The sequence below is a fragment of the Carcharhinus amblyrhynchos genome, chromosome 6 (assembly GCF_965287045.1).
Source record: "Carcharhinus amblyrhynchos chromosome 6, sCarAmb.v2.hapA, whole genome shotgun sequence".
In the NCBI taxonomy this organism is placed as follows: domain Eukaryota; kingdom Metazoa; phylum Chordata; class Chondrichthyes; order Carcharhiniformes; family Carcharhinidae; genus Carcharhinus; species Carcharhinus amblyrhynchos.
The window spans coordinates 105,956,468-105,973,774 of record NC_137329.1 but is presented as its reverse complement, the minus strand read 5'-3'; the positions used below and the strand labels follow the sequence as shown (position 1 = coordinate 105,973,774).

Genomic DNA, 17,307 nt, shown 5'->3' with positions numbered 1-17,307 from the left:
ACACATGCACCCTCCCTCCCCCCGACACTTGCACCCTCCCTCCCCCCCGACACATGCACCCTCCCTCCCCACACATATGCACCCCCCTCCCCACACATATGCACCCCCCTCCCCACACTTGCACCCCCTCCCCACACTTGCACCCCCCTCCCCACACTTGCACCCCCCTCCCCACACTTGCACCCCCTCCCCACACTTGCACCCCCCTCCCCACACTTGCACCCCCTCCCCACACTTGCACCCCCCTCCCCACACTTGCACCCCCCTCCCCACACTTGCACCCCCCTCCCCACACTTGCACCCCCCTCCCCACACTTGCACCCCCCTCCCCACACTTGCACCCCCCTCCCCACACTTGCACCCCCTCCCCACACTTGCACCCCCTTCCCCACACTTGCACCCCTTCCCCACACTTGCACCCCTTCCCCACACTTGCACCCCTTCCCCACACTTGCACCCCTCCCCACACTTGCACCCCCTCCCCACACTTGCACCCCCTCCCCACACTTGCACCCCCTCCCCACACTTGCACCCCCTCCCCACACTTGCACCCCCTCCCCACACTTGCACCCCCTCCCCACACTTGCACCCCCTCCCCACACTTGCACCCCCTCCCCACACTTGCACCCCCTCCCCACACTTGCACCCCCTCCCCACACTTGCACCCCTCCCCACACTTGCACCCCCTCCCCACACTTGCACCCCCTCCCCACACTTGCACCCCCTCCCCACACTTGCACCCCTCCCCACACTTGCACCCCCTCCCCACACTTGCACCCCCTCCCCACACTTGCACCCCTCCCCACACTTGCACCCCTCCCCACACTTGCACCCCTCCCCACACTTGCACCCCTCCCCACACTTGCACCCCTCCCCACACTTGCACCCCTCCCCACACTTGCACCCCCTCCCCACACTTGCACCCCCCCACTCCCGCCTTCCATCCCCCCCTTCCGTCTTCCATCCCCCCCTTCCGCCTTCCATCCCCCCCTTCCGCCTTCCATCCCCCCCTTCCGCCTTCCATCCCCCCCTTCCGCCTTCCATCCCCCCCTTCCGCCTTCCATCCCCCCCTTCCGCCTTCCATCCCCCCTTCCGCCTTCCATCCCCCCTTCCGCCTTCCATCCCCCCTTCCGCCTTCCATCCCCCCTTCCGCCTTCCATCCCCCCTTCCGCCTTCCATCCCCCCTTCCGCCTTCCATCCCCCCTTCCGCCTTCCATCCCCCCTTCCGCCTTCCATCCCCCCTTCCGCCTTCCATCCCCCCTTCCGCCTTCCACGCCCCTTCCCACCTTCCACCCCCCCTCCCATCTTCCACCCCCCTCTCTCCCCCCTCCCACCCACCTCTCTCATCCCTACCCCCCACCCCCCCTCCTACCCCCCCTCCTACACCCCCACCCACTCTCCTACCCCCCATCCACCCCCTACCCCCCGCCCCCTACCACCCCCTACCCCCCGCCCCCTACCACCCCCTACCCCCCGCCCCCTACCACCCCCCTACACCCCTACCTTCCCACCCCACTAGCCCCCCACCCCCTCCCTACCCACCCACCCCCCACCCCCCTCCCTAGCCCCCCACCCTACCCCCCCACCCCCCTCCCTACCCCCCACCCTACCCCCCCACCCCCCCCTACCCCCCCCACCCACCTACCCTCCCACCCCCCACCCACCTACCCTCCCACCCCCCCACCCACCTACCCTCCCACCCCCCCACCCACCTACCCTCCCACCCCCCCACCCACCTACCCTCCTACCCCCCACCCACCTACCCTCCTACCCCCCACCCACCTACCCTCCCACCCCCCCACCCACCTACCCTCCTACCCCCCACCCACCTACCCTCCTACCCCACCCACCCTCCTACCCCCTATCCTCCACCCCCTACCCACTCCCCCACCCACCCCCCACCCCACTACCCACCACTCTCTCTCTCCCCGCTCCCACCCCTCTCTCTCCCCGCTCCCACCCCTCTCTCCCCGCTCCCACCCCTCTCTCTCCCCGCTCCCACCCCTCTCTCTCCCCGCTCCCACCCCTCTCTCTGCCCGCTCCCACCCCTCTCTCTGCCCGCTCCCACCCCTCCCTCTGCCCGCTCCTCCCCTCCCTCTGCCCGCCCCCACCCCTCTCTCTGCCCGCCCCCACCCCTCTCTCTGCCCGCCCCCACCCCTCTCTCTGCCCGCCCCCACCCCTCTCTCTGCCCGCCCCCACCCCTCTCTCTGCCCGCCCCCACCCCTCTCTCTGCCCGCCCCCACCCCTCTCTCTGCCCGCCCCCACCCCTCTCTCTGCCCGCCCCCACCCCTCTCTCTGCCCGCCCCCACCCCTCTCTCTGCCCGCCCCACCCCTCTCTCTGCCCGCCCCCACCCCTCTCTCTGCCCGCCCCCACCCCTCTCTCTCCCCGCCCCCACCCCTCTCTCTCCCCGCCCCCACCCCTCTCTCTCCCCGCCCCCACCCCTCTCTCTCCCCGCCCCCACCCCTCTCTCTCCCCGCCCCCACCCCTCTCTCTGCCCGCCCCCACCCCTCTCTCTGCCCGCCCCCACCCCTCTCTCTGCCCGCCCCCACCCCTCTCTCTGCCCGCTCCCACCCCTCTCCCTGCCCGCTCCCACCCCTCTCCCTCCCGCATCCCCTTCCCCCCTTTTCCACGCCCCCTTCCCCCCTTTTCCACGCCCCCTTCCCCCCTTTTCCACGCCCCCTTCCCCCCTTTTCCACGCCCCCTTCCCCCCTTTTCCACGCCCCCTTCCCCCCTTTTCCACGCCCCCTTCCCCCCTTTTCCACGCCCCCTTCCCCCCTTTTCCACGCCCCCTTCCCCCCTTTTCCACGCCCCCTTCCCCCCTTTCCACGCCCCCTTCCCCCCTTTTCCACGCCCCCTTCCCCCCTTTTCCACGCCCCCTTCCCCCCTTTTCCACGCCCCCTTCCCCCCTTTTCCACGCCCCCTTCCCCCCTTTTCCACGCCCCCTTCCCCCCTTTTCCACGCCCCCTTCCCCCCTTTTCCACGCCCCCTTCCCCCCTTTTCCACGCCCCCTTCCCCCCTTTTCCACGCCCCCTTCCCCCCTTTTCCACGCCCCCTTCCCCCCTTTTCCACGCCCCCTTCCCCCTTTTCCACGCCCCCTTCCCCCCTTTTCCACGCCCCCTTCCCCCCTTTTCCACGCCCCCTTCCCCCCTTTTCCACGCCCCCTTCCCCCCTTTTCCACGCCCCCTTTCCACGCCCCCTTTCCCCCCTTTCCACGCCCCCTTTCCCCCCTTTCCACGCCCCCTTTCCCCCCTTTCCACGCCCCCTTCCCCCCTTTCCACGCCCCCTTCCCCCCTTTCCACGCCCCCTTCCCCCCTTTCCACGCCCCCTTCCCCCCTTTCCACGCCCCCTTCCCCCCTTTCCACGCCCCCTTCCCCCCTTTCCACGCCCCCTTCCCCCCTTTCCACGCCCCCTTCCGTGTCCCCGCTCCCCCCTTCCGCGCCCCCGCTCCCCTCTTCAACTCCCCCCACCGCCCCTTCCCCCTCTTCTGCCCCCTCCCCTGCCCTGCCCCCTCCCCGCGCTGCCCCCTCCCCCCTTTCCACCCCTCTTCTGCCCCCTCCCCCCTTTCCACCCCTCTTCTGTCCCTCTCCACCTCTCTCCACCCCTCTCCAGCCCCCCTCTCCACCCCTCTTCCCCCTTTAACCCCCCCTCCACCCCTCTTCCCCCTTCAGCCCCCCTCTCCACCCCTCTTCCCCCTTCAGCCCCCCTCTCCACCTTCAGCCCCCCCTCTCCACCCCTCTTCCCCCTTCAGCCCCCCTCTCCACCCCTCTTCCCCCTTCAGCCCTCTTCACCCCTTGCGTCCCCCTCTCTCGCCCCTCTCTCCCTTGCACCCCCTCCCTCTTGCACCCCCCTTGCACGCCCCCACTCTCTTGTGCCCCCCCCTCCCTTGCGACGCCCTCCCTCCTTTGCGCCCCCTCCTTCCTCCCTCCCTTGTAACCCCCTCTTTGCCCCACCTCCCCCTTGCACCCCTCTCTTTCCCTTGCACGCCCCCCTCCCGTCCCCCTCCCCCCCTCACGCCCCCCCCTCGTGTCCTACCTTCCTCCCTTGCGCCCTCTTCTATCCCTTCCACCTCCCTCCCTCCCTCCCCCCCCCCCCCCCCCCCCGCCCTCCTCCTACCTCCTCTCTCTCCATGTGCCCTGAGGGGAGCCCAAGGAGGAACTTTCTTCCCCAGTGTGGAGGGGGCCAGGCTGCTCTCTGGCCCGCACTGCTTCCCACTTTGTGGACTCTTGCCAATGACCAACTGCTGTCATCTGTGCGGCTTCTTGCCCAGGGGTTAGCCGACCAGGCCCAGCCGGCTGATCACTCCATTCAGGCAATTGTGAATCCGAGCTCAAAAAAAAGGCCCACCAACCGTGGGAAAAACTTTCATTGTGAGTCTGAAACTCTCCATGTTAAATGCTTTGTCCACTGATAATGTAACATTCAATCACTTCATTGCAGCAAAGCTTTTGGCAAGGCGGCAGTGACTGATTCATCTGTGAAAGCTATATGTTTTTGTAATTCCCACCCATTCTATTCCTCATCCTTCTTGTTGGGTGTGTAGTTGCATAGATACATGTCATTTTTAATAATTGAGTCATCACACTTTGGCCCATCACGCTTGCACAGACAACAATCCCACATACATACCCTGTTAATAGGCCTTGCTAATGGAAATTTAGCCAGGCCAATCAACCTAATCCGCACATCTTTGGACTGAGGGAGGAAACCCACGCAGACATGGATAGAACATGCAAACTCCACACAATCTCCCAAGCCGGAATTGAACCCGAATCCTGGTGCTGTGAGGGAGCAGTGCTAACCACTGTGCCACCATGCCGCAGTATCTTGTCCCAAAACATATTGTGTAAACTTATCACTACCTGTTACCAGGTTATTTGACTGTAGACAGTTGTACGTTCTTGTCAAATTTTGTTCTGAATCGTTACAGACTTTTCAGGAGCGGTAGAGCTATGAGTTAAATTCCCTAACTCAAGTTTAGTCAGTTAAATTTTAGCACCCCTACTTTTGCAGTAATTGAAGCGTAGGGGAAAGATTAGATGATTCAATCTTTTAAAAAATATTTATCTTTGGGATACTGTATAGGTGTCCTTGACAGGGACAGTTGTCCTTGAGAATGTGGTGGATCTTGAACAGCTGCAGTCCATAAGGCACTCCCACAATACAGTTAGATAGGAAGACCCAAGATCTCATGCCAGCAGTGAAGGAATGATGATATCATAGAAGCCCTACAGTACAAAAGAGGCCATTTAGCTATCTGCGCTACAGTATCTTACCCAGGATCACTCTCCTGCCCTATCCACATAATCCCATACATTTCCCATGGCTAATCCATCCAACCTACACATTTTAGGACATTAAGGGGCAATTTAGTATGGGTAATCCACCTCACCTGCACATGTTTGGACTGTGGGAGGAAACAGGAACACCCAGAGGGAACCCACGCAGATAGGGAAGAACGTACAAACTCCACACCGACAGTGACCCAAGCCAGGAATTGAACCCAGGTCCCTAGCACTGTGAGGCAGTAGTGCTAACCATTGTACCACTATGGAGAATGACATGCATTCTCGTGTGTCAGCTACTTTTTTGCCAAGGAAATCCATCCTGAAGCACAAAGTGGTTTTCGAGCTTCCAAGGGAACGTCTGACTTGGTTTCTCTTGCCAGACAAATCCAAGAAAATGGTCGAGGATGACTCCAGAAATTGTTTATTGCATTCATCGACCTGACCAAATCATTTGACTCAGTAAATCATGAGGCTGTATGGATTGTGTTCCAAGGTCCAAGAAACTTCACCCCAATCGTACAATTGCTTCATGATGATAGGACTGCAATTGTCATGAGTGAGTGATCTGAAACTGGTGCCTTCAAAGTCTAAACCGAAGACAAAAAAGGCTGTTCCTATACAGTCTACCCAATGGTAACTATTCACCTGAAAGATATACTGCCTTCTGGTTTCAATATTGAATGTAGTTCAGATGGAAAACTGTAACTTCACTCGTCTCCATACCAGTACTATTCTAACCACCATATATATATTATTTACAAATATTTAAACTTTGCGAAATACTGCAGTATTGTTGCCCACTCAGCACCAGATTTGCAAGCTACTCTTGATTTCTTTGATTTTGCAGTCATGGTACTCAGCCTGTTCTTGTTGCCAAAACAAAACTCGTATCACTCCATGCCTGGTCAGCCAAATATTCCACCTCCCATATATTGTTGAAAGAGAGACTCAGGACTATATTGAGTGCTTCCTTTACATAGCAGTCATCTCTCTCAAAACACCACCACTGATGAGGAGATCCAATACAGGATGAATTGCTCCAGTTCCGCTTTCTGCAAACTACAGCAGTGAGTGGTTAACAACAATAACCACTGTAAGTCAATGAAAATCTAGTATATGAAACAGTTGTCATCGCCACATTCCTGGACTTCAGTGTGTACCAACAACATTAGAGAAATTCCATTGACATTTCTTACATCGTATCCTCTGGATTCAGTGGGAGGATCACTGAACAACCCTAATGTCTTTCAGGAAGCCAGGTCCACAAGCATTCAGACAAAACTCTTACAAAAGCAACTTGAATGGACCATATACTGTGTCCAATTGGCTAATTTCTCCTGTCAGGTCCTTTTTTCCTTGTCCTCTCTTGGAACATTGGCCACGTGAGAGATGAAGAAAACACTTAAAGACACTCTGAAGTTCTCTTTGAAGCATGAAAACATTGACAGTGATGATCTGGAGGAACTTGCCACCAATTGTTCAGATTAACTAAAATTTGTCTATTGAGATGCATCCCACTTTGAGTCTCAGAGTCTTAAGGTTGAGACAGGGCGACAGCAGCGAAAGAAAGAAAAGGAAGGGAAACCTGCACTGCAAATTGCACTAGCCAGTGGGACACCCCATGTGGGAAAAGAAATGCTGACCGAGAATCAACCTGTTCAGTCACATGAAGACCCATTGCAGTCCTCAGTAGATGCCATCTATGAATTGAAGGATAGCTGGCAATGTAAATAAGAGGATGCCAGGTACAGTATCAGGTGTATCCCAAAGAGTGAGGTTTTGACCTAGTTCACCTATAATACAGGAATACATGTATGACAAACATTTAAAGACTGAGTTACTGGTCCTGTAACAATAGGTCAGATAAAAGCTGTGCAGTCCTGCCATGTCCAGTTGTGAATAGTAGGGAGTGAAGGAGGTGGCTCCATGAACATTCCTAACCTCCACATCAGGAAAGCCCAGCATTTGCATGCAAAGGCAATGCCAAAGAGTTTGCATCCATCTTCAGCCAGAAGTAAATGGTGTATGATGCATCACGGGTTCCTAAAAGATGCTAATCTTCAGTCAGCTTGATTCAGTCAGTGAGATAGCGAAGAGTGGCCAAACACACTGGACACAGCAAAGACTGTAGGCTCCGACAACATCCTGACAGTTGTGTTGAATACTTGTGCTCTGGTATTAGCTGAAACCCCTAGCCAAACTGTTCTAGTCCGGCAATAATACTGACATCAATTCAGCAAAATGGAAAATTGCCTAGGTGTTTTCTGTCCAGAAAAATCCATACAAGTCCAAACAGGTCAATTCCCATCCCACCCGTCTACACTCGATCATCAAAGTGATGGGAGGAATTGTTGATAGTTGTATTATGCAGCACTTATTCACCAATAAGCTGCTCACCTGTCCTCAGTATGGGTCAGGATTGCTTGACTCCAGACCTCATTACAGCCTTAGCCAAAACACAGCTGAATGTCAGAGGTGAGATGAAAACACCTGCATCAAATCAGCATTTGATGAAGCTGTTATCAAAGACACTTTTTTTCCTTGCTGTACATGCGGCAGCCTAATATACCTATGATGCCTGGATGGTGTTGAGCTGCTTGTGTGTTGTTATACCCATCCATGGAAATAGAAAGTGTTCCATCACATTCTTGACTTGTTGCTAGTCATAAGACTTTGGGGAGCTGGAGGTGACATATATGGCACAGAACACCCAGCCTTTAACCTGCTCTGGTTGAGTTTCTGGCCAATGGAGAACCCCAGGATTTTGATGGCAGCTGATTTAGTGATCGGAATTCCATTGAATATCAAGAGGAGGTGGTTAGGTTTACTTGTTGGAGATGGGCATTGCTCAGCATGTGCCTTGTAAATGTTACTTTGCATGTGTCGGCCAGTTCCTGCTGCATGTCAACATTCACTGCTCATTATCAGAATTGTGAATGGAGCCGAACACCACAATCATTAGCAATCATCACTGACATCAATTCAGCAACATGGAAAATTGACCTCATAATGGAGGAAAATGATTGAAGCAGCTGAAGTTGGCTGGATTTGAGAGTTGCTGTGAGAGATTCCTGCAGTGACAACCTGAAACTGAGAGCAATCTTCCTTTGTGCTGCTTGCTGTGTTTGTGTCTGCTCTACGCAAACTCCCTAATTTCGCCTGCAGAACTGGTAAACTGCAGAGGTTCAATTTATTTGAAGATACGTTACAGGATGGCTCAGCAGATAGATCTACTTCAAGAATTCAGCAACTATTACTCATTGGGACAGCACAACTGCAATTTCTATATACACACTAACTGCTGGTCACATGCTGTTTTGCATCCTGGTTACTTGCTTTTTTGCATCATCCCTTAAAGTTACATCACAGCACACTGTTCCCCGTGATTCCCATTGACTGCAGTTTTATTCTGGAGGCTTGGTGACATTTGGTCAAATACTGCTTTGATGTCAAGGGCCATCACTCATGAGTCCAGGTATTCATATGTGGATCAAAGCTTGGATGAGAAATTTCCAACATTTGCCTGATTTCTGACCTGGCATTTTAAATATATGTTGTGACCTTTGTATGAATGTTTAAAATTTGCAGCTCTACAATTGGCGTGAGTGGGAGCTGACTGCAGAATTATGAATGGAGGAGTAGCAAGGACAGGAAAGCCAGAATCTGAGGAGCTGCCCCTCAAATCTCCTATTCAGTCCTTCCCATGTTGGCTGCTCCAGCTCCTCCAATCATAGCTTCCCTCCCTCCTGATCTCACTGCTGCTTCAGAAACAGAACCTATGAATGGAGGAGCAGCAAGGGCAGGACAGAAGGAAGTTGTGCTTGGAATAGCAGGAAGAATTAATCTGGATGGTGAGTCTGATCCAATTGACTGTTGAAGTTTGATATTCTCCAAGAGGCTGAGAAGAATCTGAATAAGAAGAGATAAGAGGTGGTTGAGTGGGGTGAGGATGAAGATGTCCCAGGGCCTGCCATGTGTCCCAAGGAAGTGTGTGCTTTGGATGTGCAAGGCTCTCTCTGCCCAGAAGTGGGATTCTGGCCAGGGATTGCCACAGCAACACCTGGGAATCTTTCTCTTGGATCAAGAGGACCTGTGTCTTTTGAGCATGGGACTGTGATCATCCCAAGCAGGAGACTATTGCTGAAACCTACATGAGTAGATAAAGCAACATTGTAACATCTCTAATATACAAACCTAATTAATAATGTACTGAATATTACTACACTGCTTTATGGAAGTTCTGTGTTTTTGCTAGGGTCACTTTAATTTTCAAGATTTCTTTTTAGTGTTTCAGTTCATGGATTCTGAGTAATTATTGCCCATCTCAAATTGCCCTCGAGAAGGTGGCTGCAAGTTAAAATGGGGTCACATTGCAAAATAGTTTACAAAACATTGCCATGGGTTGTTTGCTTCACTTCACAAGTGCCTAATCCAGCAAGGTCACATTCTGTTGTTAGTCTGAGTTTCTTGCTGCAATAGATGCTGAAATGCGAAGGTCACTTTGGTGACTTGAAAGAAATGCAGTGGTCCATTGTCTTGACTTCTATAAAAGGTAACTAAAGGCAGAACTAATGGTTCTATCTACATAAAGTCTATTAATTCCATTTATTTGAAGTGACCGAGAATCATTTGCATTTAATATAAATCATAAGAACTATTATAATTATATGATTTATTGTCTTAAAATTTCAGAACTTTTTATCCTTCGGCCTTTTCATCCCTGAAGACTATATTCAGGTAAAGGGGAATGAGGCGAGAAAACTAGAAGGGCTTTATACATGGAAAGAGATTGTAGTTGGATTGATAGGTTAAATGTATTTCTTTGATAATGTTTGAATGTTGTCTGAGCTGTGTTGGAATTGTTTTGGTACTACATTGGCATTGTGCTTTGTGATGCCCTGAGGTTGTAAAATACACAATATAAATGCAAGTTCATTCTCCTTTTCAGCACTGCTAAACAGGATCATTATTTGAAAAGATTCTTACTTTTGAGTCTTTATGCTGTTGCTGCAGGCAACATTCAAGACAACATTCAACCATTGTCTGGCATCTGTTGCCTGTCATGACAATGCTAAGTAACATGAGTGGATCAATAGGAAACTTTTTTTTTGTAACAAAATTCCATTTCATTTGTATAATTTGCAGATTCATGGCTACCAATGACTTGATGACAGAATTGCAGAAAGACTCTATTAAGTTGGATGATGACAGTGAACGAAAGGTGGTTAAGATGATCCTGAAGTTGCTGGAAGACAAGAATGGTGAAGTGCAGAACCTTGCTGTTAAATGGTACAAGTATAATTTTCAGTTTACAGAATACATCTGTACAGATAGATATCATTAATTACTACTTCTTCTGCCCATGCTAATTGAGGCATGGAAGCACTGTGCAGAATTAATGAAGCTTTTATTTTGCTTTGAACCATGTTTACGTGCTTAAGTAAACCTCCGTAATTCATTATTATTATTTCTCTTTCTGCTGTTTTGTCTCCCTTATTTGTAGACACTGGCTCTTGGCTGGGGTATGAATCTTGTTATTAATATTATTCAGTATCTTGGTTGCGTTCACTGGCTGTATTTTATATGCTACTCGAGAGCCCTGTGCATTTTGACTGGGTAGTGTCCACTGCTGCCCCAGATGTGCCCCCTGTGCTAAGTGATATTTCTGGCTCTGGCATTATTTATGAGAGACAGGTTCCTTAGCCTTTGCGTCAGTCTGAGCCTCTGGGCTGGCTATTGAAAAATCCCTGAAGAACATAAGTGCTGATTAATTCTGGCCTTGGAACCTGCACATTTCTGTACCCTAAGAATGCTTATGCAGTACCTTCTACTGATGGCTCAACATTGCTTCCACTTTGAATGCTGTACGTTCAGGTTGAGGAAGTGACCCTGCTTCACTGTTCTAAGTACGCACTTGATATTGTTTCAGCACTTACTTTTATATGATTAGGTGTATGGTTGGGTGTGTTTTGCTTTGGTTAATGGGGCTCAGCAAACTAACCTTACGTTTTCTGAGAGTTACAAAAATTAAATGCTTAACTTTATGGAAAAGATAAAAAATGGAATAACTTGCCATATGATTCAGCTTGGTTCTTAAAATGCCTTCACTTAATTTTAATCATTTCGCTCTTTTATAATACAAATGTTTAATTATTTTCTCTATTTTCCATTGTTTCCTTCATATAGAGTGTATTCTTTCCTTTATATCTTAACCTATTCTTACAAACACTTGACAATTGATTCATGTTATTGCTAATGGAATTCTTGTACATCCATTGCTAGACTACATAGTAATACACCACCATTGCCAGCCAAGCTTTCAGCTGCCAAGACCCTGGCTCCTTTTTTATGTCATTGCCTAAGTTTACCTATTACACCAAGCTCTTGGTTATCTGCCCTGATATCTCGATAAGTGACTCAGCATCAAATTTTGTTTGAGAACACTGTGGTGAATGTTTTATTATGTTAGAGCTGCTGAACAACTACAAGTATTATACTTGCATGGAAGTATGGCTACTTAACTAAGGTCAGTAAACAGAGGACATAGATTTCAGATGATTGGCAAAAGAACTAAAGGAGATTCAAGGAAACAATTTGTCTTTTACTATACGTTATTGTGACCTGGAATGCTTTGACTGAAAAACTGGTGGGAGCAGAGTTTATAGTAACATTCAAAAGAGATTTGAATAAACTTTTGAAGGGAAAAGAATTACAGGGTTAAGGGGAAAGATCAGGGGTGTGAGGTTAAAGCCAGCTGTGCCAAAGAGCTGACAGAGGAAACATCAGGTTGAATGGCCATTTCCTGTAACTGTAACTGTACAGAGTCCTTTTCAGATAGATAATAGAAACTTTAGATATTACACAAACATAATATTATCTTTTCAGTGTGTGAGGTTGTTCAGTTGTTGTGATTTAGTATGCTATTCACCCAGTTCCAACTCATTAACAAGGTGTAAACCTTTTGCGGGGGGTTTAACAGTGATGTTGCAGCCTGGAGGGGGAATTTCTTGTCAATTTCATCATTTCCAGAAGTTGCCATATGTCAAGACTTCAACAGTGTACCCTGTGGCGGAGCAGGAAATCATTGACAGCAACTTCTGGATTTGTCTTTAACTGTGCATTTGTTGATGCCAGAAGTTGCTGTTGGTTTTCCAAGGTGATAATGACTTATGTTTTTTGACACAGCTCCCCCCACTATATCACGCAAAATATTGACATGCAGAAAGGTAAATAAGATCTATGTAGGTGCCTGGTGAATGACTGAGTAGAGATCTTAAAATACTTACAAAGTATGTAATATACACACCTTTATACCAATATGCTCTGACTCGACAAAAACACAACATTCACCTATAATTGTGTAAATATAATGCTTCTCAGAATCATAGAATCCCTATAGTGCAGAAGGAGGCTGTTCGGTCCATCAAACCTATACCAACAACAATCCACCCATGTTTGAAGCAAGCGTGGAAGGATCATTTATTTACTAATGTATGTTTAATATGTATTGTTAAAACAAAATATATCTTGGTGTAATCTATTTTGAGCTGTTTGGCTTGAGCAAATGATGACCGTCATGTTTCCTTTTTAACAATTGCCCTGTCCTCAAAGGCACACTGTAGCACTCTAATAGTATATTCTGATTCGCATGTTACAACATTCCTGACCTTTTTCAAACAGTTCGAGCTAATTTGCCAAAGGCAATCTTCTGTATATTTATGTATATACACTTGTAATTTGCAACATAGAAGGGAGCCAAGCAACCCATCATGGGTGTGCTGCAAGCCACACTGAATGTGAAAGTGTCAGCTTCTTCTGCATGTTGATCAATTGACTTTGTATATTGGAATTTTTGATGGCGAGGGGAGTTTGATTTGTTTTATGACTTATTGTTACCCATGTGTTTTGCCAAACCTTAATGTTCATTTCAATATGCATCATTTTATTCTTCTATGAAACTATTATCAGTAACATTAAAATTCACTAATAATGCAGTAATCACAAGTATCCTCAAGGAATGCGAGTAGTAAACCAGGTTGTGAAAAGGACAGTCCTTGTATTTAACAAATGTCATTTAAATGTGTATGGTCCAGATTTATATATGCAATCATCAGAAACTTGTGTTGCGTCTGTGCCAGTCTTTGCTTTGTTTTAAGCATGTAATTAAATGTTTATCCTCAGTCTTGGTCCATTGGTCAGTAAAGTGAAGGAATATCAGGTGGAGACAATTGTGGATACTTTATGTACCAATATGTTGTCAGACAAGGAACAACTACGTGACATTTCCAGCATTGGACTAAAAACGGTAATTGGAGAACTACCTCCAGCTTCTAGTGGTGAGTTTGTACTTCAAAAAAAATGTCATTGCATATTAAGAATGCTCGAAAATACATCCTGAAAAGATTATTTATTGAGTGCATGCAACAAATCCATAACCCTTCACCATAACCCTTTGTCAAGGAGCCATTTGGATTTATCACTTTGCTGAGAGCAAATGATACATACATTTATTTCTGAACTCCACAACCACTTCAAATTGTATTAACATTTACAACAGCAGTCTCCTGTCATGATCTGCGTAGGCTGCTGAATAAATAAATTAACATTTTTTGTCAGTTATCAAACGTCCAACAACAAAATAATGAGCTAACAGTTTATTAACCTCAGAATTGTGGATGGCAGCACTTAAACATTTGAGTATGGAAATAATTAGTAAACAAGATTAACTGACAAAATAAGTATGTGAGAAAGGCGGTTTTCTTATTTCACAAAAATAAGCATTAATTGCTGACTATAAATTGCAGTTAAGAGCAATGTCAGATTGAAGTAAATTGCTACATTTAATTTAGGATGAGACTCCCTAGATCGCTGACTAGTTACAGCACTAAAAGGTTAGTCTGTTGAATATTTTGAAGGCTTACCTTCCAGTTATTATGGCACAAGAAGGAGGCCATTTGGTCTATCGGGCCAATCCCTGCTCTCTCCAGTGTAATCCAGTCAGTTCCATTCCTCTTCTCCATCACCATTGTGAACCTTTAAGAAAGGTTAGTGTACCTTTAAGAAAATTTTTTTAATCATGTTCTCTGCAGTTGTAAGCCGACCTTTTCAGTTTTTTTTCCTCATTGTTGCCAGGCCATCCGCTAGAAGTCCTGTTATTGTTACTCCAATGGCTTAAATGGGGTTTTGTTTATTTTTTAACTCCCTGATCTTTTGTGACCTTGCATTGTGAGGGGAAAGATTGATTGACAAGTCAAAGTCAGGTGGTTCCTCCCCAGGAAAAAAATCTAAGCATTCATTTTCAGTTTTAGTTTAGAAAGGGGTGGACATCAAGCTGAAAAAAAGTGTTTCTCTCTCTCTGTCTTACTCCCTGGTTTTGGAAATTCTGCTGTTAGCTGGGAGTAAGATTCCTGTCCTTCCTGGAGTAGAAAATCTGCTGTTGATGTTTGGCCTGCCAAATGTCTCTCTCCCCCTGGTGTTTTGGGAAGCTGTTCTGACTCCAAGCTTGTCTGTGTGTAGCATTCAATCAAAAGATTAAGTTGCAATATCACGTGAGCATTAGTCTTTGCTGTGTAAACCTGTGGTAGAGGTTTTGTTTATGAGATTTGTTCCTTTGGAATGGTGTTTGGCTGTTAATAGTTATACCATATCATGATTTTTTTTCTTTGTAATTGCTAAAAGGTATTGCCAATTTTCTTTCTATACGTGTTAACTGTATACTTAAATAAACATTGTTTGATTAAAGCTCCTTAGTGGGTCAGTTGAATCATACCTGAAGTTAAATATCTCATGCTCACTCTAGCCACATACAAAGCGCAAAACTTATGATACAGGCGGACGTCATAGAACACTTTCTGACCCAAATTATCCACCATAGCCCTGTGAATTTATTTCCCTTGAGTATCCATTTTGGTTTTTTTTAGAATCATGGATCATCTCTGCTTCTACCATCCTTGAGGGCAGTGATTTCTAGACCACTATGCAAAAAAAAGTTCTTATTCATGTCCCTTGCATCTCATGTAAAACTATGTCCGAGGTCTTTGTACGATCAACTATTGGGAACAGCTTTTCTTTGTCTCCCTTAACTAAACCTGTCATAATCTTGTACCCATTTTTAAAGTTGTGTTTTTGCACCATTTGTTTCGAATGGTGGTATTGTAATATGATAGCGACCAATTATTTTTGCATAGGACATGATGGGGTGGCATGGTGGCACAGTAGTTAGCACTGCTGCCTCACGGTGCCAGGGATCCGGGTTCAATTCCTGGCTTGGGTCACTGTCTGTGTAGAGTTTGCACGTTCTCCCCCTGTCTGCATTGGTTTACTCCAGGTGCTCCAGTTTCCTCCCATAGTCTGAAAGACGTGCTGATTAGGTGCATTGACCCGAACAGGCGCCAAAGTGTGGCGACTAGGGGAATTTCACAGTAACTGCATTGCAGTGTTAATGTAAGCCTTACTTGTAACTAATAAATAAACTTATCATTTCTAACAACATTTTGGCAACCACCAGATATGCTTTAAAACCCATCCTTGTTATTTATCTGAGATCTATTTGAGAATGTATTTGTCTTGCAGGATCTGCTTTGGCAGCCAATGTTTGTAAAAAGATCACAGGACGTCTCACTAGTGCCATTGCCAAACAGGAAGATGTGTCTGTTCAGTTAGAAGCATTGGACATCATGGCAGATATGTTAAGCAGGTAATTGGGCTTTTGATTTTGGCCAGAAGTGCATATTTTATCCAGTTCATACTCCATAGCAACATGCAGAAAAAATTAACTAGAAGCACAATCTACAAGTATGAATGAATTTAGGATAGTAACATAACTTTAGTTATGCCTGTGTTTATGAATTATGCTTGAGAGCCTTTTGTCAAAATTGTAGAATTCATTTATTGCCTTGTAATTCTCTGCTACGCATTAGCTTTAGTTGTAATAATGTATTATAATTTGTGAAATTACCATGTGGAGTGAAAAAAACACATTTTCCATTGGAAAGTTGTAAGGATCTATAGTGGGAGGGCCTAGCATAAACTGTAAATTTTGACAAGTACTACAGAAAACTAACCATTTTCATATGTAGATCAGTGAACTTAAAAGCGACTGTTAATACAAGATTGATAAGTGGTTCTGTGAAAATAGTGAAATGGAGCGTGGAGATTGCATTTGGTGAAAGGAAGAAAGAGTAACAATGTGAAAAGATAATAAAATTCACAGCAAGAAGGCTGTAAGAAACTGGTCACTTATTTTTGCTGTTTCTGGATTTCTCCAAACACTTGAATTTGCACTAAGGAGGCAGTTTCTGTAAAAAAAAATCGAGGGCCAAAGGGCCTGTAGTGTACTGTAATATTCTAAGTAAAAGATCAGTGTGAGTTAGTAATGTGGCTTTACTCTTGCCCATAATCCAAAAGCTGTGGTAGCTTTGTACTGCTGACTCCTCAGCCAGGCACATAAATCAAATATCGGAACAAGCTGTTCCCCTCCTACTAAGCAGGGTTTCTGTTGTAACAACACATCAGTATAGGATGCAACTAACCCTTCTCATGATGGTTCATGCATGTTGAGTACAGTGAGACCAATAACTACCCCTTAATAATGGAAAATAACACAATACGTCCCATGTAAAGTAACCATCTCCTGCCCTTCTAAAATCAAATGGAAGGAGACAACAGCATAATGTCACTGGACTACTAATCCAGAGGTCCAAACTAACATGGGTTCATATTCCATGACAGCTGGTGGAATTTAAATTCAATTAATAAAATCTGGAATTTAAAGTTAGTCACAGATAGTGACCATTGTTGTAAAAACTCACCTGGTTTATTAATATCCTTTTGGGAAGGAAATCTGCCATCCTAACCCATCTGGCTGGAATGTGATTCCAGACCTAAAGTATTGTGATTAACTTTTAACTACCCTCTGAAATAGCCTGGCAAGCCAATCTGTTCAAAGAGGGATAGGCAATAGATGCTGGCCTTGTCAGTGACATACACGTCCCATAAAAGAATTTCATTCAAACAGACCGT

At 47.3% G+C, this 17,307-nt stretch overlaps 1 protein-coding gene across 1 annotated transcript in view; it reads left to right on the top strand.

Moving 5' to 3' along the window:
* The window catches only part of cand1 (cullin-associated and neddylation-dissociated 1), a 43,845-nt gene that overhangs the window by 8,820 nt on the left and 17,718 nt on the right, over nucleotides 1-17,307 (top strand). Inside the window, exons 2-4 of the mRNA XM_080191138.1 lie at nucleotides 10,432-10,575; nucleotides 13,468-13,622; nucleotides 15,859-15,982. Of these exons, the coding sequence (XP_080047264.1) occupies nucleotides 10,432-10,575; nucleotides 13,468-13,622; nucleotides 15,859-15,982 (423 nt within the window). The remainder of the gene's footprint in view (nucleotides 1-10,431; nucleotides 10,576-13,467; nucleotides 13,623-15,858; nucleotides 15,983-17,307) is intronic.